The sequence below is a fragment of the Pelophylax lessonae genome, assembly GCF_965119305.1.
Source record: "Pelophylax lessonae genome assembly, chromosome: 6".
Lineage (NCBI taxonomy): Eukaryota > Metazoa > Chordata > Amphibia > Anura > Ranidae > Pelophylax > Pelophylax lessonae.
In genome coordinates, this window is record NC_138773.1 from 93891485 (window position 1) to 93917971 (window position 26487).

The 26487-nt window shown below is 41.9% G+C and overlaps 1 protein-coding gene across 1 annotated transcript in view; it reads left to right on the forward strand.

Moving 5' to 3' along the window:
- Window positions 1-26487, forward strand: part of BAIAP3 (BAI1 associated protein 3) — a 599530-nt gene that overhangs the window by 493489 nt on the left and 79554 nt on the right. The window contains exons 18-22 of the mRNA XM_082260275.1: window positions 1706-1762; window positions 4712-4809; window positions 5146-5197; window positions 7636-7784; window positions 9884-10007. Of these exons, the coding sequence (XP_082116401.1) occupies window positions 1706-1762; window positions 4712-4809; window positions 5146-5197; window positions 7636-7784; window positions 9884-10007 (480 nt within the window). The remainder of the gene's footprint in view (window positions 1-1705; window positions 1763-4711; window positions 4810-5145; window positions 5198-7635; window positions 7785-9883; window positions 10008-26487) is intronic.

Sequence of the window (26487 nt, forward strand, 5' to 3'; positions counted from 1 at the left end):
GGTAGGGTTTAGGAGCATGCGAACGTTGTGATTGGCTGTCACGGCAGTCACATGATTGCAAAGCTCCCATTCGCAAGCAGTAATTGTGAGGTTTCTGTTAGCTGGCGGTAACTGTGATAGCACACGCTGGGCACACGCTCCCGGCACAGCTGTATTTGCCTATTGAAGGAAAATGTGCGGCCGCTTGACACCAAGGCCCACCCGCCGAGAGGCCGCATATTTGCATACTGTCGGGGTAGGGGTTAAAGCAGTTGAAAAGTTGAATGTTTTTTTTTTTTTGGAATAAAATAAAAAAGATTTATACTTCCATACTCTGCGCAATGGTATTGCACAAAGTGGCCCCTGGCCTCCTCTTCTGGGATCCCCCACTGGCGCTGTCAGGCTCCTTCTCCTCTGCGTGTGCCCCCATAGCAAGCAGTGTGCTATGGGGCCACACCTTCGGGTGCATCCATAGATACACATAGCGCAGCTTGGCCCCGCCCCCACTCCCTCCTCACAGGATTTGACTGACAGCAGCCAGAGCCAATGGCTCCCATTGTTTTCATTGAATCTTGTGATAGTTGGAACAGGGGAGTAAAGAGCTGAAGACAGGCACAGTGATGGATCAAAGTAGGACTCGGGTAAATGTTTGGAGGGGGGGGGGTGGGGATGGGAAAGGCAGGGGAAGGTTATTTCCCTTAATACAAGAAATGCATTAAGGTAAAAAAAAAAACTTTTGCCTTTATAACTACTTTAATATTAACTTACATTTACTATATACAATTCATTTTTTAAGGACAGTATAATGTAAAAGAACCCTGAGCAGGGGGTGTATCTAATGATCACATTGCATGGAGCTTCAAGACATATAAATTGGTCCTAGTATGAATTTTTACTTGTCACTAAAATATTATTAAAATACATTCAGGATTTATTATTTTAATTATTCTAATGGAATCCATGTATTGATACATTGGTGTAATGAAAATAACATACCCATCTGTTTCTGTTATATTATAGCCCTGATAAAGAAGGATTTGTGCTATTACTGAAACACGTTGGCTGTTAGCTCTTGACAGACCCTTTATTGGGCCAAACTAAAACTCAACTCTGGACCAATTCTTTTATATCCTGTTACTGGACATGCTGTCTCTCCCAGTGACCCTGTTCTGGCTCCAATAGGAAGCTGCCCCACTATAGCAATCATTCGATTTTTATAGAACCTCTACCATGCTTGCAGTACAGCCCTTTACCACCTGAATTCCAGAATAATTTAATAACCACAGAAATGAGAGTGTTAAAGTATCTTTATTTATGATAGGAAGAGAAATGCATACACGATAAAGCATTTAAAATTAAATTTTTTTTTTCTTGTTTGTATCCCTACCTTTACATTCATGTTTGTTCACAATATCATTCACCCCATTTTACTGCAAAGGAAAGCCAAGCCATGAACAGATGAATAGACTACTGTATGCCATTGTATGTATTCTGTGTACATTCTATACAATATTCAATGTCCAATGCTGGGCTCATTGACTTCACTATTTACTCTTCTCAAATGACATGAAGCTAATTATTTTACATTAGTTGGAGACGCTGAAGTCACGCAGTGCTGAGTAAGATTTTAAAATATCTATTTAGTTAAATTCTGGCTTTGAGTAAAATGAATTAATGTGTAGGGGATTTGTTTACCAAATCAGTGACTTCAGTTTCTGTTTTTCAGAAAGGCACACTAGAATGGTATGAAAAGGCATACATGTCCTCCAAACCTGTGGAAAAGGTAAGTCCAAAGGTTTACTGCTGTTAATGTCAATTGGATTCATTAAAGAACCCCAAGCGAGTAATCAAATAAACAATTTAGCTCATATCATGTATACTGTATATATTATTCATAGTCCAAACGGGATCAAATTATTTGTGAAATCTATTAGATTGTAAGCTGTTATGAGCAGGGCCCTCTGAACCCTATTGTATTTCATTGTATTGCAACTGTACTGTTTCCCTTTAGACTGTAAGGCTCTATGCAAACTGTTAGCTCTATATAAATCCTGAATAATAATAACAATAATTATTTGCGTAAAATACCCATAAAGCAGCTTAGTATAAGTTTACCATCATCATCAGCATACAAGCAGAAAAGTCATGCACAGAAAATGCTGTTTCCAAATTAGGACAGCACTAATGGATATCACAGATTCAAGCCTAGAGTCCCTATAGGTGGCTTAAAGATGAACTTCAGTTCAGTTGCAAAGGCAGAAATGCTGTGATGTCTCAAAATATTTGCAGCTCAGGAAACATTGACCTTTTTTCTACCATTATACCACTCTCTAGAGCAGGGTTTCTCAACCAGGATTCTGTGGAACTCTAGGGTTCCTCCTGAGGTTGCTAGGGGTCCCTTGAGAAATGGGCAATTTCTGCCTCTCAGATAAGTTTCCAATGACACCATTGTTCCTTTTAGCTTTCTGTAAGGGGGTAATTCTTCCCAATCATGACAAGAGTAAGGAGCATTCTTCCCATTGACTGTCACACCAATGTGGCATGAGTTGTAGATTTTTAATTTTTAGCAGGGGTTCCCCGAGACCAGAAATTAATTTCAAGGGTTCCTCTGTGTTGAAAAGGTTAAGAAAAGCTGCTCTAGAGGAGCAGATATAAATGTTCTGATATTTGACTTTCTGATCCTGAGAGTTATAGGTAACGTTATATATTGTGTTGCAAAAAAATATAAAACTAGAAAAGACACAAAATAATGCAGCTTTGAAAATATTAATACATCATCAAATGTATTTTTTAAAATACATGCAAGCAGTGTAAGTACCTGAATTTGACCTGGTATCAGATGCTGCAGTGGAGGACCCACGATTAAGCTCCAGGAAGGGGGAGAGCGAAACAAGTTGGGGACGTGGCCTGGCTAGAGCCCAGGCTGAGACTGCCAAATACTTCTCCATTAGTGTATTTGCAGTGATGTGCAGCTTGAGGGACCTCTTCTTCACTACAGTGGAGGGCCATGCCTATAGGAGGAAAGGGCAGATTGAGAGATGAGCTAATTAGTGTGCAGCCTCTCCTTTTACAGTTCAGTCACAGTGAGGGTAGAGGGGAGATCTGTAATAGTGAAACTACAGCAGAGAAAGAGCATATTCCCTCCCTTACCATGTGGGGTTGTGTTGCTCGGCAGAGCTGTGTAATTCTCAGGGCCAAATGGACAGAAATCCAAATCCTTTGGCAGGTAAAACAGCTCTCATATATGTATTTTTATGTGTATTTAACTGTTTGCCTGGAGACCAGCTCCAGAGGGCATCATGTTTTATATCCTTGTATAATTTTGGAATATTTTAAGGCAGCGCTCAAAGTTCAGCCATGCCTCAAAAGAACAATTCAAGAAATATTGTTGGACTGATTTGGCAGAGCGAAGGCTAAAATTTTTTCCTCCAAACGAATAGTTGCAATCTGCCTGGTATGTGCAGTAAACAAGCAAAGGGATCCCCTTCCACCCTTTACTAGTCCACCTAATGAGTTAGTGCTCTGTTCCTCATTGCCCTCTAGGGAGTGCTGCCAAATACAATACTCCCACCTTGTTCCATAGTAGGCTTGGACTTACTGTAAATCCCACTGGTACACAGTGCCTAAAGGAAGGGAAATATCTTCGTCATCAAATATTTGGTCAGAGAAATTTGATCCCAACACCTAGTACCCAGTGCTAGTGGCCATCATCCCGATGAATATGTATACAAAAAATCCCCAAAGGTGTGGGACTATGAATGCCACTAGACACTGATGTTCACAATAAAATGGTAGACTTTATTATACACAAAAGAGATATACAAAACTATAAATAACGCAATTGTACATAAACAAGGGCTGGTTAAAAGTTGCATGCGATGACAGTTCATATACCAGTCAACATTGAAGACAATCGGGTACACATGGTGGAGTGAACCGGAAAATGACCCTACGCGTTTCGGGTATCAAACCCTTCTTCAGGGATCAGCCAGAGTTCCAAACACTCAATGTGCCTGTGAAGGTTGAAGACCTTAATAGAATATAGAAAAAATATAGATACCTACCCTCGAAGTCTTCATAGGAGACTGGAATGAACTGTTGTTAAAACGGTAAAGAGTTACCGATAAGAGAGGAATGTCCCGTTCCAGTAAAACCCATCAAGGGCACGGGATGTAGACTTCCAGTGCAGCTACTCTCCTTACTTTTTTCTACATTTGCCCTTGATGGGTTTTACTGGAACGGGGCATTCCTATCTTATCGGTAACTCTTTACCAGTTTAACGACAGTTCATTCCAATCTCCTATGAAGACTTCGAGGGTAGGTATCTACTATCGGTATATCTGTTAGATAAAAGTGTTATATATATATTTTTTCTATATTCTATTAAGGTCTTCAATCTTCACAGGCACATTGAGTGTTTGGAACTATGGCAGATCCCTGAAGAAGGGTTTGATACCCGAAATGCGTAGGGTCATTTTCCGGTTCACTCCACCATGTGTACCCGAGTGTCTTCAATGTTGACTGGTATATGAACTGTCATTGCATGCAACTTTTAATCAGCCCTTGTTTATGTACAATTGCGTTGTTTATAGTTTTGTATGTCTCTTTTGTGTATAATAAAGTCTACCATTTTATTTTATACAGTGTCTAGTGGCATTCATAGTCCCACACCTTTGGGGATCAAATATTTGGTCAAAACACTCTCTTTGTAATATAATTTTCTGTATTATAGAATGATGTGGAGCAGCTGAGGAGCTTGGTGAAGTTAGCAGACACTGTCCATGAAGATGTGGAGAAAAGCCAGAATGTGTACAACAAGCTGTTTGTCAGGTGAGTTCCTTGGAATCAGTGTTCATTAGTGGTATCAATACCATAAACCATGATCAATACCAATACCATGCACTTATGTTCATGGGCTCAGAGATGCCCCTTTGTGTCTGTCCGTGGCCAGGATCTGTCCTCATGGACTTTGTGGATTTACACAGTTTTGTTGCACACAAAGGAAGTAATGCTGTGATGTCTCAAAATATTTGCAGCTCATTAAACATTTACCTTTATTTCTACTATTATACCACCCACTAAAGGGGCAAATATAAATGTTCTGATATTTGTGTGGTCACGTAAATATTGTGTATTTATAGTGATTGTCATTTCCTTTCTCCTTAGCATTGTCAAGGTAGATTACTTTAGCATCACTTACCGGCAGCTAGAAAAACTGGTAAGCAATTTTTTTGGTACTAAAGAGGTGTAATCTGGGGCATTTGTACCTAAAGTGTCCTCAGTATTTTACATTGTTAATATAATGGAACAAGTTGTATGCTGCTCAGAAATTCTAAAATGTGTATACGTGAAAATGTTTCCAATATACACACTATAAAGTAGGCAATCAGTTGTGAGGTGCATTAATACTCAATGGTGGGGTGGCTTCCACGGTGCCAAAAATCCTAGGTCATACCACTAGGCAAAAATAATTCAGATTTTCTGTTGATAGGATGTTTAGGATCTCCTTAGCATCACAAGCACCCTTGGAGCCAAATAAAAAAATTGGATGTCACATACAGGCACAAGGAAGTGGTTCCCTTTAACCTCATCATACACCAAGTTCTGATTTAATTGATATCGCTGGCTCACTCCTTAATACAGAATAAGAACAAGCGCTAATGAATTTAATTAACGTAATGGGCTTGATTCTCTAATGATTCGTAAGTGAAACAGTTCCATCATTTGATAAAGAAAGAGTGACCAGCGCTACGGACTGTAATATATGGTGGGAGGGTGAAAACGAAAAAAGGTGTAAGCTGCCCCAATCAAACCTTAAGTGTAAAGGTGAAAAGTGCTAAAATAAAGTGTGACGATTGGTGTTGGCGCTACCTTAGAAAAAATAAATAAAATCATATACAGTGCCCCTAATGGCGTGAATGGGGGTATAAGGTTTAGTGACCCACAAATTGTGAAGTGTTGCCAAATAGTGTAAGTGAAGGTCTTAAAATAAAAGTATGGGAACAAGGTGTTTATTCACAAATATCCAAACACAAATCAATAAACCATAGAATAAATAAACGGATGCCGTGAAATTGTTAACCCGCAACCACAAGTGTGTGAACAGGTTACAAATATCTGATATTCCATCATTTGATCTCTCTTCTCACTTTTTAAAAAATTTAACCTTTGTCATGCAAATTGATTATTGCTGCACTATAATTTTTTTTTTTCATATTAATTAAATACCTGAGACACAGGTGGATTGCACATAAGCCCTCCTCTATAGCTTACCTTCTTGCCAGGATGCATTTTAATAAGTACCCCTATTCTGGGGATACCCCCAAAGGCTTACATGATTATAGCGGTGCAGTGAGAGTATCAACTGAGATCTCTAGTGCTCCAAAATTTAGAAGGGAGGTGGGTTGTGTTTTATAACCACACACACATATTTTTAATCCCAGTTGTAGGATGAAACGTTAAACTAATTGTAATCAAAAAAGAGCTTTTTCACCTAGCGTGTTAATATCAAAGTAAACATAAATTTAAGTAAATAATTCACAATGCCACTTAAGTTAAAAATAGCTTTCTTCTTTGTGGAATCAAGAGATATCACACATGATAAGTAATATCACAGATTGATTTATGAGGCTGAATGGTGATCATAGGAAGCATACAATAATTCATGTTCTATAGACTATGTTTCTTTCACACCTTCCACCATGGCTGAACTGGCACTGCCAGCAGAGCATTATTATGCAGGCATATTCAGTGGTGTTACTAATACATGGAAATCTCTGAGAAATGTATTGGTATTGCTGGCCAATGGTGCATCTTGTCAAATATAAAATTTGCTGTATCCTAAGCAATGGTAAAACGAAGTCTGATAATACATAGCCAGCAAGTGTCAGCCAGAGTGTTTGCATAAAGTGTTGTGAAAAAAAGTGTTTGCCCTCTCCTGTATCATTACATATTTTGGACGTTGTACGTTTTAGATCTAAACCCTGGTAAATCGCATGCAATCAACAAATGGGACATGTTTTTTAATCTTCAGATATTATTCACGGTATACAACAAATGTAATAACGAAGGAAATCAGGAAGGTGCTAATAACTTCTATGCTGTTACATAGTTATATAGTTAGTCTGGTTGAAAAAAGACACAGGTCTGTCCAGTTCAACACACAAAAAGAAAAAAACAAAACACACAAATCGAAAACCTCCATATACACAATCCTTTTTTTTTTTTTTCACAATAGTAAACTTTATTCAAAAGAGAATTGTGGAACAAAATGCATTACAATAGTAGAGTGCATTCGGTATCAGACAAATTATTAAGTAACATTTAACATCATGAATAAACAGTTGCATGAAACGTTGTACTCCAAATATGGAGAGAGAATGGTAGTTGAAAATATTATATATCAGCATATTTTACATTTGTATATAATATGTAGCTAACGAGAAGCTTAGTTACATCTGATTGATTATCTAGTAGGATGAACACAAGAATGGGGTTCATCCTTAATATGAAGGAAGAAAAGAAAAAGACAGAAGAAAGGTAGAGTGAGAAGAGATACACAATCCTATACCCAGAGTTGATTCAGAGGAAGTTGTGTATGAGGAATGTCCAGGACACAGTCAGCTTTTGCATGTTACATAATTTTTCTCTTTGTAGGTGGCTGATGAAGTAAGCATTATAATGGAAAACCTAAAGACAACAGAGCATGAAGAGCCTCAAGTTACCCATGCTATTGGGGAAACTCTATTTGAACTTTATATCACCCTCAATGAACTAAGGCGGTTTCAAGATTATCTACCCTTAAAGTATGTAGCTTTTACTGTTTTTTTTATTCTTGGTGGGATGTTTAAATGTAGGTAATGGCCTCCTTGACTTTTTCCCTGCTTCTAGTTATTCCACAATCCAATATGAGCACCATTGACTGGGTTGGTGAATTGCCAGGGTAGAGCTTAAAGTGTTACTAAACCCACATCAGTAAAATCAGTCTGCATAGTAAAGCATGCGTATTATACTCACCGTGGAACCTAAGGGGTTAATCCTCCGCATTGTGTAAAAAGGCTGTTTGATCCTGTCTGCTCTGATCCTCCCCTTCTGGGAACAGAGCCGTGGGCACACTCTGCACATGCTCAGTTTAAAGTGTATTGCTACAGAGTTTTGTTTTTTTTTGGGGGGGGGGGTTACATGTGATCAGTACAGGGCCAATCAGCACTGTCCAGACAGAGGGTCAGGACCCATGCAGCCTCATAGGGCAGCCAAAGGAGAATAAAAACTCCTCCTACAAGCTTTAAGGAGACACTGATAGAAGTCACAAGACTGCTATATACTGCTGATGAGAAAAGGTATTTACCAGTTTATATTTTCTAAAATAAATGCATTTCCATGTTCTGTGTACTGTGGGAGACCATATATAGTGAATGCAGGGTCCTATGTTTAGTAACACTTTAACACTGAGAAACAAATTGCAGGCTAGTAAAGGAGCTTCCAGGCACCCTGTTCATGCAGTTATATGATCTGACAGGTTTACTTTAAATTCAACTTTCATTTTAACTCTGTATATCTGGCTTACGTGCAAAGAACAGGCTTTTGCTTGAGGTCAAGATGATCTTTTAAAGGTAGAAGCATAGAAAAAGAATACCAAGGTGTCAGATTCATCTCTCATTTTGCAGGAGCTGGTTTGAAATTAAAAGGAAGAATTTTTTATTGCTATGGACAGCATTTAGAAGGACAACCCTGCTAAATCATTATAACACCCTTTCATAGTCTTTCTGAAATTTAAACCTAAAGCTGATCTCCAAACAGCTAAATCCATGGATGAAATTCATATATGGGAGCTGTTTTACACAACGTTGATGGACAGTGTAGCCAGGCCGGAGACCTGTGTTTTCTCTACTCTAGTTAGGAAAAACAGCTTAGCTACCTCCCAGCTCCATTTATAATTGGACAGTGAAGGAGCTGAATGATCCAATCATGATTTTTTCTGTATATTTGCATGCAGCACATTTAATTGATTCTTAGTCCTGTCCTCCCTCTTCCAGACTAAATCCTACAGTACAGAATATTACATGAGGCTAAGGTTAAGTTAAGTCAATTTCAGGTAGCTAAACTAGTGCTTTTTGGAAATGCATTTAATCATTTGTAAAGAATATATATCTGCATTAACTGGTATATTTTTATATCAGCCAGGAGTTCACGTTTAACTCATGCCTTAAGAAAAAAAAAATTTAGTTTCATACATTTTATGATGTATTTTACATATGCTCATGCCTTAAGATACCCTGGGGTGAGTGAGTTTGGTTTGTGAAATTTAGGGTAAAAGTTCTTCTGTTGAGAGGAGTTACGCTGTCCGCAAAGACTACTTAATGCCCAGAACACGCAGAATTGTATTGCAGACAATACAATACATTTTGCTACAGATCCAAACCTTTGGGGTGGGTGTAGTACTTTTTCTTCAAACACTATCTGAAAGTAGACACAGGTTAAAGAATTTCTCAGTTTTAAAGTATAGTGGATTTAACCTTTGTTCAAGACTGTCACAGAGGAATCTTTGCTCACCTTGGCATGGCCTTGGCAGATCTCGGGTTTTCAGCCAAGATACTCATTACTGGTCTGTGAATTCTCCATGGTTTTGAATGGAGAATCTGCTAGAAGCCATGTGAGATGAAGAGACGCTCTAGTGAAAAGACAAGTTCTTAGCTTATCTTGGCTGGAGGATGACCTGCTAGCTGAGGTCACATGCAATACTAATCCCTGTTATAGCGAAATCATTTTTTAGTTCATTTTCATATTCACACCACATTTTTGTTCTTGAGGTTTTACCGGGAGTTGTCTGAATAAAATAATTTGTTTTTCTTTTGTGTTGCCTTCTTGCTGTGAAATTTCCCTCACACCACAATTTTTTTCACAGAGACAACAAGTCACTGGCCTTGACGGGGTTTCATGAACTGTTTAAAGTGTCCATCCACACATGGCTGCAAACTGTGCATGAAAAGACCTGTGAGAGAATACATCGGGCCGTAGAGGGTGATAAGGTAAAAAAACACGTGTTTGTGTTTACAAAAAATAACATACACCTGACCTAAGTAAGCCATACATTATACAATTGATATACACAGACTGAAGGGAAGAAGATTGCTTGATTCCCCCATCAAGACAGTCAGTGTTGATGGGAGAATCCCTCCAGCTGCACTGTTTTATTCATACAGCGGGAGGTTTCCCAATCGTCAAATTGTGATTGCACCAAAAAAAAAAAACACCACAGGCTGGCTGTAATGAAGTTGATGAATAAATTGACTTCAGTACAAACAGCCTGCCCATGGACAGATTGAACTTTGGCCACCAGCCGAATTTTGATCTGCCTATGGCTGGCAATTATGAATTGTTCAGGCCTTGTATTAAGTGTCTTCCAAGGACATATATCATCTAACTGAACTTTAACTTTGAAAACTGTTGGTCATTTTAACATGTTGTTTTACATGAACGCCTGAACTGAACCATTGGGTCTATTTCACACATAGCACAGTGACCGGTGGTTTCTGCAATTGGAAGACCAGTCACCTCCAATTGTTTTCTGTGTGTCCTAATCACACTACAATTTAGCCCGGAGCTGCACTGCAGTGATTTGTGATAAAATGTAGACATGCTGCATTTTATAGCAGCATTCTAAGCTGAAATACATGTCACTGTACAACAAACACAGCGTACCACTCTGCTGTACAGCGACATGAATGAAGTGTTAGAAAAAAAGAGGACTGAGTTATAAGTGACCATACACCCATCTCAATCACCCAGCGCTTAAGTAATCATTAATGAACAAATGATTCAATTGTTTCAATAGTAATAAAAATAAGAATAAGAAACAGCTGCTGCCTAAACATAAAACTTAATTATAAAACAGGTGTATATCATCTTAACGTGTCAAGAATAATATCCACAAGCAGCGCAGCATGAATGAAGTGTTACTTTTGTGCAATTTGTGCAAACATTTTTAAAAAAGGGAGCTGTGTGATGCAGTGAACCGCACATCACCCCATAACGCTGGTTCACTGCAGCCGGAACAGACAGCAACCAGACACTAAACTGCTGCGGTTTACTGTGCGGCAGCTGTCCGTTACTGTGTGAATGGACACTATAGAAGCCCGTCAGAAAAGTCTGCTGAAGCTCTTCATCTTATCCTAATAAGGCTCACCAAATACATTATATTCTGAAGGTATAATCTTTGTACAGTCTTTTGATTTACTAAAACTGTGTAGTATGAAGACCTTCCTATACAATCCATTCAAATTTATTCCAATAGGAAATTTGATAGGGTATGGGGGAGTTGGGTCAACACCGAAGCCACTCTGTCAAATTGAGGGCCCCATGACACTTATTTTTACATTCTGTCTCTATCACTCTAAGCGCTGTGCAAACTGTTGACGCTATATAAATCCTATATAATAATAATAATCACATTCTGTAAGATGCTCTTGTGATGTGTCTATTTAATTTTGTGTTTGTTATTATTTGATTGGTCTCCTTTACCCTTATGGGTGGCAGGGGCACATTTGCTAATACCTACGTATTCCTGATCAGATTTACTTGGTGTTTATGTAACTCTTCCTATGTACAGTATATTATTTCCAGTATGATCTGTACTTGCATTACATTTCCAAAGAATGTAATCTGGCCCTCATACTACATAAATGTTGGTTAGAGCTAAAAGGTCAGATTGTAACATGTGTGGTGAGCTTTAGGGCCAGTTTAAATTTGTGCTGTGCGTTAACACGTGTTAACATGCTTTACGTTAAAGCAATCCAATAAACAATACACAAAAGCCTCTGAAAAATCAGATGTGTCACAACATTTGCCATGTGTTGCAGAGTGCTACAATGCAAGTGCATTGCCTTAGTGCATGGGGTGCCATTCAGAATGAATGGCACCACAATGCATGTAATGAGATTTTCTGCACACTGTGGTAACTTGCGCATTACTGCAGCACAAATGTAATATATTTCAGCTTACCCATCCTTATATGTGTTGGCTGTATTAGTTTTATTCTTTTTAGGCTCCCCCCCCCCCCCTTCATTTTAACCCAGTGACCCTGCTAGCAACACACTTGCTATTTTAGGTTGATATTGCTCACCTAATGTACTATATCTATGGAGGAGCAGCAATGTCTCCCTAAGACAAGGAGTGTGTATGAGCTACAGAACACCTCAGCCTCTCTTCTCTTCTCTTCTCTTCTCTTCTCTTCTCTTCTCTTCTCTTCTCTTCTCTTCTCTTCTCTTCTCTTCTCTTCTCTTCTCTTCTCTTCTCTTCTCTTCTCTTCTCTTCTCTTCTCTTCTCTTCTCTTCTCTTCTCTTCTCTTCTCTTCTCTTCTCTTCTCTTCTCTTCTCTCAATTGGTAGACATGGGCAGTTCATTTCTACGTGTTAACATGCTTTACGTTAAAGCAATCCAATAAACAATACACAAAAGCCTCTGAAAAATCAGATGTGTCACAACATTTGCCATGTGTTGCAGAGTGCTACAATGCAAGTGCATTGCCTTAGTGCATGGGGTGCCATTCAGAATGAATGGCACCACAATGCATGTAATGAGATTTTCTGCACACTGTGGTAACTTGCGCATTACTGCAACACAAATGTAATATATTTCAGCTTACCCATCCTTATATGTGTTGGCTGTATTAGTTTTATTCTTTTTAGGCTTCCCCCCCCCCCTTCATTTTAACCCAGTGACCCTGCTAGCAACACACTTGCTATTTTAGGTTGATATTGCTCACCTAATGTACTATATCTATGGAGGAGCAGCAATGTCTCCCTAAGACAAGGAGTGTGTATGAGCTACAGAACACCTCAGCCTCTCTTCTCTTCTCTTCTCTTCTCTTCTCTTCTCTTCTCTTCTCTTCTCTTCTCTTCTCTTCTCTTCTCTTCTCTTCTCTTCTCTTCTCTTCTCTTCTCTTCTCTTCTCTTCTCTTCTCTTCTCTTCTCTTCTCTTCTCTTCTCTTCTCTTCTCTTCTCTTCTCTTCACTTCACTTCACTTCACTTCTCTCAATTGGTAGACATGGGCAGTTCATTTCTTTCTGAATATTCTGAAAAATTTTTCATTATTACAGTACAGACTAATTATACCGAATTCTCTGAAAAACTAAACAAAATTAATCTACATTTTTTTTAATTAAAATTGAATTTGGACTCAAATTATACATTGAATTCTATTCAAATTCGAACTGTAAACATATTGTTGAAATTAAAGACTGTGTGTGTTATTAGTTTACCATTTTCGAAATAATGCTGTTTTTGTTAAACCCAAAGGTGATTTAAAAAGTCATTGTAATCATTGGATGAAGATTTTTGTTTTGTTCGTTCACTTTGCAAGTGTAAAATGATAAAAAGAAACCAGTAAAATATAAATATTTAAAAGCATTTGTACTTGACATTTTTTTTTATCGGCTGGCTAAAATGTCTGCACAGTATTGTACATAGTAAAATGTTGAAAGTAAGATACTACTTTTATTAACTAGAACACTTTGCATATTTTGAATAAACGTATTATTAATACAAACAAGATCATTGTGTGTAAATGCCAAACAGATGTTTTGTTACTCGGCTGCAGCATTCAAATCTAAAAGAAATCTAAAATTTTGGATTCCACCGGTTCAAAATGTATTGATTTGAACATTTCGAATCGAGAAACAATTTTAAGAAAATTTGAAAAATACATAGAACAAATTCCGAATAAGAATTGAATGAATCAACTGAATTAAATGAAACTAAATAATTAGAACAACGACACAAAACAAAGCTAAATTAGATAATTTTTTTCGTCATGCACATGTCTATCAACCAGTATTTTTGCGCTTATCAAACAATAACAAAATGCTTTCAATGGCTTATTTAAAGTCAAAACTTCACTTTCTCAATAAAAATTCACTATTTTTAATCCTTATGTCGCTAGCATTAGTAAATAGATAGGAAAGTATATCATATTTACTTAAATTAAACTTTTTTTTTTTATACTTTTTCTAATACTAACAGTACCTGAGCCCATCTCCAACCAGCAATGTTGCAGGAGTGTCTCAGCTGCCTGGGACTCTCCTTCCTCATTAGCTAAGATGGCAGCTCAGTGTCATTGACTCCTACTGCTGTCAATCAAAGTCTGTGAGCCAATGAGGAGAGAGAGGGGTAGGGTAAGGCCGCGGCCCCGTGTCTGAATGGACACAGGGAGCTGCGGCTTGGCTTAGGTGCCCCCATAGCAAGCTGCTTGCTGTGAGGGCAGTCAACAGGGAGGAGACAGGAGGGCCAAGGAGGGACCTGAGAAGAGGAGGATCGGAGTTGCTTTGTGCAAAACCACTTCACAGAGCAGGTAAGTATAACGTGTGTTATTTTTAACAAAAAAAAAAAAAAAAACAGAGACTTTAGTTGTATTTATGTGAATTTTTCCTAGAAAGAGGGTCCATAGCTTTCATCACATACTTAAAGCGGTTTGTGACCCCAAAAAGGTTAAGAATCACCGGTCTAAAGGTTTCCGTCTTCACCTGATCTAGAAAATTGAGGCACCCAATATATATATATATATATATATATATATATATATATATATATATATATATATATATATATACTGTATATACAGTATCTCAAAAAAGTGAGTACACCCCTCACATTTTTGTCAATATTTTATTATATCTTTTCTTTCATGTGACAACACTGAAGAAATGACACTTTGCTACAATGTAAAGTAGTGAGTGTACAGCTTGTATAACAGTGTAATTTGCTGTCCCCTCAAAATAACATAACACACAGACATTATTGTCTAAACCGCTGGCAACAAAAGGGAGTACACCCCTAAGTGAAAATGTCCAAATTGGGCCCAAAGTGTCAATATTTTGTGTGACCTCCATTATTTTCCAGCACTGCCTTAACCCTCTTGGGCATGGAGTTCACCAAAGCTTTACAGGTTGCCACTGGAGTTCTCTTCCACTCCTCCATGACGACATCACAGAGCTGGGGGATGTTAGAGACCTTGCACTCCTCCACCTTCAGTTTGAGAATGCCCCACAGTTGCTCAGTAGGGTCTGGAGACATGCTTGGCCAGTCCATCACCTTTACCCTTAGCTTCTTTAGCAAGGCAGTGGTCCTCTAGGAGGTGTTTAGGGGTCGTTGTCATTTTGGAATACTGCCCTGCGGCCCAGTCTCCGAAGGGATCATGCTCTGCTTCAGTTTGTCACAATACATGTTGGCATTCATGGTTCCCTCAATGAACTGTAGCTCCCCAGTGCCAACAGCACTCATGCAGCCCCAGGCCATGACACTCCCACCACCATGCTTAACTGTAGGCAAGACACACTTGTCTTTGTACTCCTCAACTGGATGCCACCACACATGCTTAACACCATCTAAACCAAATAAGTTTATCTTGGTCTCATCAGACCACGGGACATGGTTCCAGTAGACCATATCCTTAGTCTGCTTGTCTTCAGAAACTGTTTGTGGGCTTTCTTGTTTATCATCTTTAGAGGAGGCTTCCTTCTGGGGCGACAGCCATGCAGACTAATTTGATGCAGTGTGCGGCGTATGGTCTGAGAACTGACAGGCTGAACCCCTACCCCTTCAACTTCTGCAGCAAGCTGGCAGCACTCATATGTCTATTTCCCAAAGACAACCTCTGGATATGACGCTGAGCACGTGCACTCAACTTCTTTGGTTGACCATGGCGAGGCCTGTTCTGAGTGGAACCTGTCCTGGTAAACCACTGTATGGTCTTGGCAACAGTGCTGCAGCTCAGTTTCAGGGTCGTGTCAATCTTCTTATAGCCTAGGCCATCTTTATGTAGAGCAACAATTCTTTTTTCAGATCTTCAGAGAGTGTTTTGCCATGAGGTGCCATGTTGAACTTACAGTGACCAGTATGGGAGAGTGAGAGCGATAACAGCAGATTTACCACATCTCCTCCCAATTCACACCTGAGACTTTGTAACACTAATGAGTTTACATGACACCAGGGAGTGAAAATTGCTAATTGGGCCCAATTTGGACATTTTCACTTAGGGATGTACTCAATTTTGTTGCCAGCAATTTAGACATTAACCTCCCTGGCGGTATGATTCTTTTGGATTTTAGGTGCTGAAAGCGGTACCATTATTTTGCATGCAATTCTTGTGAATGAGCAGCCCAAACCAACTGTATACATATATATAATGTATACAGTTGGTTTGGGCTGCTCATTCACAAGAATTACGTATATATAAATATATATATATATATATATATATATATACTGTATATATATATATATATATATATATATATATATTTACATAAAAAGTACAGTAAAACTGCAGGAAAGGGCACTGGGGGGCAATGTTATGTTAATTTATTTTATTTTGAATGGTATCAGTGTGTTTGGTGTGTTTTACATTTGAATTTGCCACTGGTTCCACCCCCCCTGCGAACGTCACGTCGCAGGAGACGGAAGCTGGGGCACGGAGACGATCGGGAGGAAGAACCGCCGCTAGACACCGCCGGACACATCGTTGGATCCCGGTGACAAGGTAAGAAACCTCTTTTACAGGATCCAGCGATGCTTCTGGCGGTACCCCGAGTATGGCTCGGGGTTACCGCTTTTGGCTCTGAAATGTAACCCTGAGCCACGCTCGGGAATACCGCTAGGAAGGTTAATGGTTGTGTGTTGAGTTATTTTGAGGGGACAGCAAATTTTACTCTGTGTCACATGAAAAGATATAATAAAATATTTACAAAAATGTGAGGGGTGTACTCACTTTTGTGAGATACTGTATTTATATCATATAGTTTTGTCCACAGTAGACCTATCTAATCACAAATGGCTAAAATAAATGGTTAAAGAGGTTGAAACCCCTTACATAGTCTTACTGAATTGGCTAGCATCAGGTGATACAAAGAAATTAAACAAATCCTCCTATATAAGTTGTACTCCTTTATTTGGAACCTTCTCTCCTTTATAGCCTCTAAAGCCGACATTTTTCACAGCATTTCTGAACTGCATAAAGCAGCAGGTGGAGATAGAATGTCTCACTGCACGGCACAGGAGGAGAACTGAGTGTAATTTGAGACCTGATTTGAGGTCTCACCATCCTCTACACATCCTCATTGGGAAAACCGCACAGCTGACGCTGTCAAACACCTGCTGGTGTGCTGGGGGGGGGGGTCATTTTGGGGGGGGGGGGGGTGTCTCCCGGGATTGCATGGTATTGGCATAGACTCTTATAAGCGACTCATGCAGATAGCAGAGGAGTGACAGAGCAGACACAAATCCCAATCTGTGCTATGGATCAAGGCAAGTACATACTATAGGAGGATATGCTTTTAATTTTAGAGGTTTACAACCACTTTTTCATCCTCTTTAAAAAGAATTCTGTAGAATATTTGAGAACTTTTAGATTCAGTATTTGATTTTCCTATCAGCCCCTTGCAGCAATATACAGCTTTTCGATCTTACTTGCATCTTCATAGATGGTGCAGCTAGAGGCTGGGTGCTGCACAATTTGTAAAGGAAAACCAATGAGCTAGCTTAAAACAAACATAAAAGCCTGAGATCATACATCAGGAACCCGTAGCAGGCTGCAGATTCTTCATCTTTTACGTTCCCCCAGGGAAAGTGGCTCTTTCATATGTAAGTAATGGTGGATAAATTTTGAACTAGTGTAAAGTACAGAAAAGAGATCAAGAAACAGAAAACACGATTAGAATTTCTTTGATTAGGCCTTTTTTTCTTTTTCCTTTACATTTGCAACTAGATGGGCGTTCTTAACATATGTGTTTGTCAACTAACTGAATGGCCTGCTTTTTTTTAGCTGCATTACATTATGCTAACAACATCAGGAAAATGTGGTTATTGGTTTATTTGAAGCCAATTCATCTTTAATAAAGTGATTGTAAACCCATATTTCACTATCATTCATTGACAGATGCAGCTCCATATTCTTCTTAACCATTGGGGTTATGCTGCCCCTACAGGAGTCGGACACTAGGTAGGAAAAATCGTTACCACGCATACGGGGTCCCTGGGGGTATACACCCACTCACTCTGCTCTAGGCATTCAGTTTTTTCTGCCTAGTCAAGAGTAAGGACCTTGTTCCCTGCTGGGATTTCAGTCCTAGCATGTTTTTTATGTAAAACTGGGCACCGGAGTGGATATTCTAAATCCTTATGGTCTCCCAGTCTGCCCAGTGAGTGTGTGCAGGTCGCATATCCTAGGCCTTACCACGACATAGCCCCACTGGAGGGGGGCAGGCCCGCGAGAGAAACACCTCGCCAGGGCGCACACGGCCTGGTTTGGCTTGAGTCGCAGTGTATCCCTTGGTCTGTCCGGATTGGTGCCCACCCGAATATCGTTGGTATGGTGAGTAGTGTCCCCCCATATCTCTTGCGGTCTCGAGGTGGACATGGACCCCTCCCTGGGATGGTCGGTCCCTCGGATTACCCCCATCCCCCATGTCCCCCCTTGTATGTGGGGTCCCTAGGGACCCTCCCCCATCGACCATCCAAGTCTCCCCCCGCAGGCCATCCTCCCCACTATTTCATAGGGGTTCCCTACCCTGGGCTGATCCGCAATCCGCTGGGGGGAGAAAATCCTGGTGGGGGTCCATGCCAGGGCCCCCCTATGTCTGATTAATCGCTGGACCCCTTAGGGGATCCTGCAGACTGCATGGCATGCCATGGACACCGCCATTTTCTTGTAGATCAGCTGTACAATGCTCGGCAACTATTTTTTTGTAGTTTCCCATTGAAATGCATTGGGAGGTTATTTTGTTGTGGTCTCCCCATTGAAATGCATTGGGCGGCCATTTTCCTGGAGTCGGAGAATGCTCTGGTGCTGACCCAGGCATTTCCTCTTCCCATGAGGTTAGTTTTCTCTACAATTCAGACCGGCTCTGCTCTCCCTAATATCGGGCAGTGGTGAGTCTGTTGGGGTCCCTGTAGGTCGTTCCCTCACTCTGCTATATTGAAGCTTAGTGTGCTGGGACTTGTAGTACCGATTGTGCAGCTTTGTGGGCCGTTTTTAGCAGTATTCTTAAAGTGACACTGCGCTGTCCCTGGGTTAACATGAAGCTCTAGGAGCAAGTATCACCTACTCATCACCTCTTTGGTGTTGCGGGGCCTCAGGCGTTTTTTTTTTTTTTTAACCCTGGTGTCAAAAATTGTTATGGTCCTAAAAAAGATGACTAGTAAAAAGTGCCCACTGCCCTCACTTGCCTCATCTGTATCCTCAGATTCAGAGGTTGATATTGCTGCCACAGAGCGTCATCGCACTCTGATTCGGATGGAGAGGATGATATATCCTCATCTGCAGCCGCACAGGAAAAAAGCCCTGGTGGAGGCACTTATAGTGTCAGTGTGGGTAACTTTAAAAATGGCAGGTGATTCTACAGGGTCAGGGACATAGGTGTCTTTTGGCACCCTCAAAATCCTGAGTCAGTCAAGGTTTTCCCTTGTCCGGAACTTTTTGAGAAAATTGTCTCTGAATAGTGGGGGTGCCTTAAACATGTTAGTGGTGCTGAAGCGTTTAAGGGGATGCTATCCCTTTGCTGACGCTGTGATCAAAAAAATGGTCCATTCCAGCGAAGGTGGACCACCCGGTCTCCAGACTGAACGAATCCACTGTGATTCCGGTGGAGGAGCCTCTGGTCTTTAAAGACCCTGTTGATAGAAGGATGAGGCTCTGTCCCGCCACTTACATGTGATAGTGGGCTCTATACTTAGACCAGTCTTCACGATTGCTCTGGTGTCCCAGACCATTACGGAATGGGCAAAGCACTTGAAGAGTGATTTGGAAGCGAGACAGCTTCCCCCTGACTTTGCCGAACTGGCGGACAAAATGGTCCAAGGTATAATTTATATGTGATGCGTCTTTAGATGCATCCCCCCTTGCGGCTAGTATATCCACGTTAGGGGTAACCATAAGACGCATGGTGTGGCTAAAAAACTGATCTGCAGACCAGGCTAGCAAAAAGGCTCTGTCAGACCTGCACTTTACAGAGGATCACTTTCATGGTTCTTCTTTGGATGAACTTATCAAGGGTCTTACTGGTGGGAAGAGTACTCTTCTTCATCAATCTGCTCGGGGCAAGGCACCTCGTCACAATGGGGTCCCTCTTATTCAGCATACAAGAGGCCCTTTTGTGCCTCCGACACGCAGGAGAAGGATCTAAGACTTTTAGATCATCTGGGGGTTCCTAGATGATGTGGTCAGGTAAGCTGAGGGCAGGCCCCTCCAGCTCTGGAGTTAAGCCTTCTTCTGCATGAAGGGGCACCTTCACCCGCAATTGGGGTGGGGGGACATCTTTGTTTCTTTACGGAACCATGGATCTTCTTGATTCAAGACGAATGGGTCCACGAACTGATTCAGGTCTCGACCGTAGGACAGATTCTTCACACCCAAACTACGCCTATCTCCAGACCGGTTAAGGGATCTATGAGAAGCAGTAAAAAGATTTCATGTTGCAGGGGTGATTGGCAGGGCCGGACTGGGAATAAAAACCAGCCCTGGAAATAATTTCATACCAGCCCCATAGCATTATTATACCAGCTCCAGTGGCGTAGCATGGGTTGTCATCGCCCAAGGCAAGTAGTTTGTGCCCCTAACCAACGGACATTTAGCGCTCTCTGGCTCCCTACCACTCATACAGAATTAGGACAGCCCAGTTGGGAGGCCACAGGCTCTAGGAACAGCCCAGCTGGCCCCCCCCTCCACACTATCTAATACACTGCTGACCCCCCTTCCCGCTATCTAATACACTGCTGACCCCCCCCCTTGCCCGCTATCTAATATACTGCAGAACCCCCTCCAGCTATCTAATACACTGCAGAACCCCCTCCCCGCTATCTAATACACTGCGGTAAAGTGCACTGTGCAAATGGTGCAAAGGAGTGAACCACAATAATATTCAACAAATAATAATCAATGGAAAGTCACTATAAAGAAAAGTGACAGTGAAATGAAAGTGCAAAGTGCAACTAGCTCATCAGATCAAAGACCAAAGGATGGCCTGATGTGAAGAGCAAAAAAATGATAACAAATACACAGTAAAAAGATGAAGCTGTGTTGCATAAAATTATGAAAAATAGAAGGAAAAAAATACCCCCCCCCCCCCAAAAAAAAAAAAAGCAAAAGCAGGGGTAAAATTTACATATAAAGAAAACACTAGAGATGAATCAAAAAAGTTCATAAGTTCATATGAAAGATAAAAATTCAAAGAAAAAAGTGCTGGTGTCTGAAATTGTTGCCGGATGTGCGGGAAACTCTGGTCATTCAGTTGGTGCGGGAAACTACTTTCACTGTGGTGGTGAGCGTGTATCCATAAATGAGTGAAATGGCCGCTCACCTCCAAATCACTCTTAATGAGTATTTATACCAATAGGTAACAGGTCTCCAATGTAGAGGTAATGGTCCGGTGGTGGTTCCTTTAAGGCAAGCTCTTAGATCCTTTTAGGTAGCCAGCATCAACCATCAGAGGGAAAATATCCTAGGTAAGGTTTGAAACTCTTATTGGTACAAACACTCATTAAGAGTGATTTGGAGGTGAGCGGCCATTTCACTCATTTATGGATACACGCTTACCACCACAGTGAAAGTAGTTTCTCGCACCAACTGAATGACCAGAGTTTCCCACACATCCGGCAACAATTTCAGACACCAGCACTTTTTCTTTGAATTTTTATCTTTCATATGAACTTATGAACTTTTTTGATTAATCTCTATCCTTATAAAGTGTTTTCTTTATATGCGAACTGTCACTTTTCTCCTTTATAGTGACTTTCCATTGATTATTATTTGTTGAATATTATTGTGGTTCACTCCTTTGCACCATTTGCACAGTGCACTTTACCACATCACTATATATTTATATATTCAATATTTATTTATTTGATGTATTTATGATTGTCACTTCTAACTTATGTGTTTATTAATTCTTGCATTTCTATTAATTTTATGGGATTGATCAAGTTGATCCCCCCCCCAAATGCAGGAGGTCGAGGTCCCCCCCAGCCCATCAGTCACATACTTGTGACCTGCGAATGCGATGCTGCTGCTGGCATCTGTCTTTGTTGTGGGAGGGATCGGATAGGCATCGGCGCTGTGACCATCTTGCTTGCAGTGAGTCCGACGATCCACCGCCGCGCAGCCGCCCGCTCCCGCCGGATGTGACGTCATGCCGCTGATAGTGGCTAACGTAGGAAAGTGTATCCGATTGGAGCGCAGTGGGGCCCGGGCTTCAGCGGCCCCAATGCTTAAAGCAGCCGGGCGGCCCCAATCATTGCTTAAAGTGGCCGGGCGGCCCCAATCATTGCTTAAAGCAGCCGAATCTTAAAGCGGCCCCATCCCAAAGCGGCCCCAGGGCCGGCGGCCCACCGGGAAATTTCCCGGTATCCCGGTAGGCCAGTCCGGCCCTGGTGATTGGGCCGGTTCCCTCTCAGGAACGCTTTTAAGGGTTTTACGCAAACCTGTTCACTGTGCGCAGGAAAGAAGGCAAGTGTGTCCTATCTTGGACCTCAAGGCTCTGAACCACTTTGTGCGGGTATAGAAGTTTTGAATGGAGTCCATTCGCATGGTAGTGGCGTCCCTACACCAAGGAGACCTTTTGGCCTCTATCAATATCAAGGATGCCTACCTTTACATCCCTATTTACGCTGGACACCAGAGTTTCCTTTGACTCACTGTGGGCATTTAGCATTATCAATTTGTGGCATTACCCTTTGGTCTCGCCTTTGCTCCCAGGGTGTTCACCAAAGTGTTGGCTCTGGTATTGACATTACTGCGACAGCAGGGGTTGCGGTACTGGGGTATCTGGACAATCTCCTCTTAGGAGCAGACTCCCATTCAGCCCTGCTGGCCGACTTAACCATCACTGTACGGACTCTGCAAGAGTTTGGTTGGAACATAAATTTCCAGAAATCTGCTCTAGTCCCATCCTCTAAACTGGATTATCTGGGACTGACTCTGAACCCAGCTTCAGCGAGGGTGTTTCTTCCACTGGACAAACTGCAAAAATTGCAGAGGGCGATTCGCCTGCTGTTATCCAGCAAATTGTCCTTTCTACAGACTTGCATGCATGGGCTGGGCCTAATGGTGTCTACCTTCGAGGCAGATCAGTTCGCACAATTCCACACGACACCTCTGCAAAGAGAATTTCTTGTCAAGTGGAACAAGGATCCAAAATCTTTGGACTATCTGATCCTGCTGAGCCAAAAACAAGAGAAGTGTCCTGCTGTGGTGGCTCTGCTCCCTGGCTCTACGTCAGGGCAAGTCATTCCTTCCCCTGTATTGGAATGTGGTTATCATGGATGCCAGCCTGTCCAGTTGGGGGGAGTACTTGGAAAGATGTATGTCCAGGGGACCTGGACTCTAAAGGAGTCCAGACTACTGATCAATATTATGGAACTCAGAGCAATAAAGCTTTGCTTGATTCACTGGACAAATCACCTTCGAGGGTGTCTGTTTCGGATTCAATCAGACAATGCCACTGCCGTGATGTACATCAATCATCAAGGGGGCACCAAAAGTGTCGAGAGGTCACCGAGATCCTAATATGGGCAGAAACTGTTGTTCCAGCCCTATCCACCGTGCATATCCCTGAAGTGGAGAATTGGCAGGCGGATTACCTGAGTCGTCAGGTGTTGGATCAGGGCGAATGGTCCCTTCACCGGTAGGTTTTTCACCTGCTGTGTGTCCTGTGGGGAACTCCCGGTGTGGATCTGTTGGCCTCTCAGCTCAACAGGAAGGTACAGAGGTTTGTAGCCTGGGATCTTCTGGCAGACGCCACAGATGCACTAGTGGCTCCTTGGGAACAGTATCGGCTGATCTATGTATTTCCCCCACTAAAACTGCTGCCGAGGCTTCTGTGCAGAATAGAGGTGGAAGGGACTCCAGTAATTCTGGTGGCTACAGCCTGGCCTTGCCGTACTTGGTTCGCCGATCTAGTGAGATTGGTCACTGATGCTCCTTGGAGACTTCCAAGGGAAGATTTGCTGTCTCAAGGGCTGATCTTCCATCCTGCTTTACAGACGCTGGCATGATTGTCATGGCTGTTAAAAGCCAGGTATTGAAGGATAGGGATCTTTCTGACTCTGTGATTCCCACACTTTTGATGGCCAAAAGTATCATCATCATGGAAATTGTACATTGAATGGTGTGAATCCATTAAGGTGCATCCGCGCTTATTTTCAGTGGCTCGGATACTGACTTTCCTTCAAAGATAGGTTGAGCAGCGGTTTGCCTTGGGTACTATCAAAGGCCAGGTGTCGGCTCTGGCTGTGTTTTTTTTTTCAATGCCCTTTAGCCACGTGTTCTTTGATTCACACTTTTATTCAGGGTGTTTGCCACATGGCTCCCCGATTCAGTTCCTGTTACCTCCATCAGTGCCATCTTAAGAGCATTAAAGCGCCCTGGCAACACAATCACCTACGAGAATAAAAATGCAAATTATCGATAAGGCGATATTTATTGGTACAGCAGTGCAAGCCTAATGACAGCTTCCAAGTTCGGCGGCTGGGTCCGGTGAACACACACACACAGAGGGGAGTCAGACTCGAATGTCCTGTGTGTGCCTGTTCCTGTGGAGGCGGACAGGCATTCCTGTAGTTGTGGTCTCCCCCTCCACGGCCCAAGTGGCCTGACAACAGCGCAAGGCCAACAGGCGCTTGCCACCTGCTAAATTCGGCGGCGGGCTTCACATGGGAATTCGGACTAATGCTTGGCTGGGGCTGGGGCAACTGTCCGGCGTGCCCATTCGGTAAGATGGCCCTGACCTCTGTGGAATCTTAACTGTCAGTCCTTCAAAAACCTCCTTTTGAATACAATAAGGGAGATTGCTCTGCCTACACTGTCACAGAAGGCGGCGCTATCCTAGAGACCAGGTGGTACTTCGATCTAATCAGTCTTTTTTTCCTAAGGTGGTCTCGGATTTCCATTTAAATGAAGACATTGTGCTGCCTTCATTATGTCCTAAGTCCAAGCATCCTAAAGAATTTTCCTTGCATTCCTTGGATGTGGTTAGGGTAATCAGGGTTTACCTGGCGGCTACTGAGTCCTTTGGAAAATCAGACTCGCTTTTGTCCTCACGGACAGACAAGGGCTTGGCGTCTGCTGCAAATATATATCCAGATGGATGAGGCAGATGGTGGCACAGTCTTATTCAATTAAGGGTCAGGTTCCACCTTTCCCTGTGAAGGCGCATTCTACTAGGGCGCTGAGTGCATCTTGGGCTTTTCGCCATTAGGCGTCAGTGATAAAAGTTTGTAAGGCGGCAACCTAGTTGCCTGTGCACACATTCACAAAATTCTACAAGTTAGATGTGTTGGCATCTTTGGATGCTTATTTTGGCCCGCAAGGTTTTTTCAGGCTGCTGTTTAAAAGAGAATTTATTCTCTTTGAGGGTGTATGTTGTTTCTAGGTGAGCTCCAGTTGTTCCTGGTTGAGCTCCATGTTACCTGGTTGGCTAAGTTTAGCCTTTGGGAATTAGGTTCTTTTCTGCATTGTTTTCCCACCCCCTCATGATAATACTGCTTTGGGACGTCCCGAAGGTTAAGAAGAATATGGAGCTGCATCTGTCAATGAATGATAGAGAAAACTGGATTTTTGACTTACTGTAAAATCCCTTTCTCTGAAGTTCATTGACAGACGCAGCACCCGCCCCTCTATATATGAGTTGGGTTGGGGTTTTGTTTCTTCTGACACTGCTTGCAACAAAACTGAATGCCTATAGCAGTGGTTCTCAATTCCGGTCCTCGGGACCCACTAACAGGCCAGATTTTAAGTATTACCTTGGGGGATGCAGACTAGAATACCACAATCACTGAGCAGCAAATGAGATCACCTGTGATGTAATTTAGTTATCTTGCAAACCTGGCCTGTTGGTGGGTCCCGAGGACCGGAGTTGAGAACCACTGGCCTATAGCAGAGTGAGTGGATGTATACCCCCAGGGACTGCCCTGTATAAAAATAAAATTGCATATATAAAAATCGCAAAAAACAAAAACCACAGAGGTGATCAAACACCAACAAAAGAAAGCTCTATTTGTGGGAAAAAAAGTAAATAAATTTTACGACCGCGCAATTGTCAGTTAAAGTAACGCAGTGCCGTATCGCAACAAATGGCATGGTCAATAAGGAGATAAAAGCTTCGGTCCTTAAGTGGTTAAGATAAAACAAACCTTCTGAACTTACAATCCCTTTAAGATGGCTTTACACTTAAATCTGAACTTCACTCCCTCAATCAACCAGTGTTGTATCTTGGCCTAGGCCAACAAGGCCCAGGCCTAGGGTGGCACTTTGCAGGGGGGCAGCACAAAAGCTGCATTATGTGCGAAAAAAAAACAAAACAGCCTCCTCCCAGCTCCCACGCAAAAAGGGTCCCCTTTTAGTATAGTGCCAGTTTTATGGGGCGAATTGGGCCAAAGGGCAGGGTCCAGGAGGCAAATCAGCCTGGCACGCCCATAAAGCGATCACGCTGCTACCTGCCTGCCGGTATGATATGGCAGTGAGGACA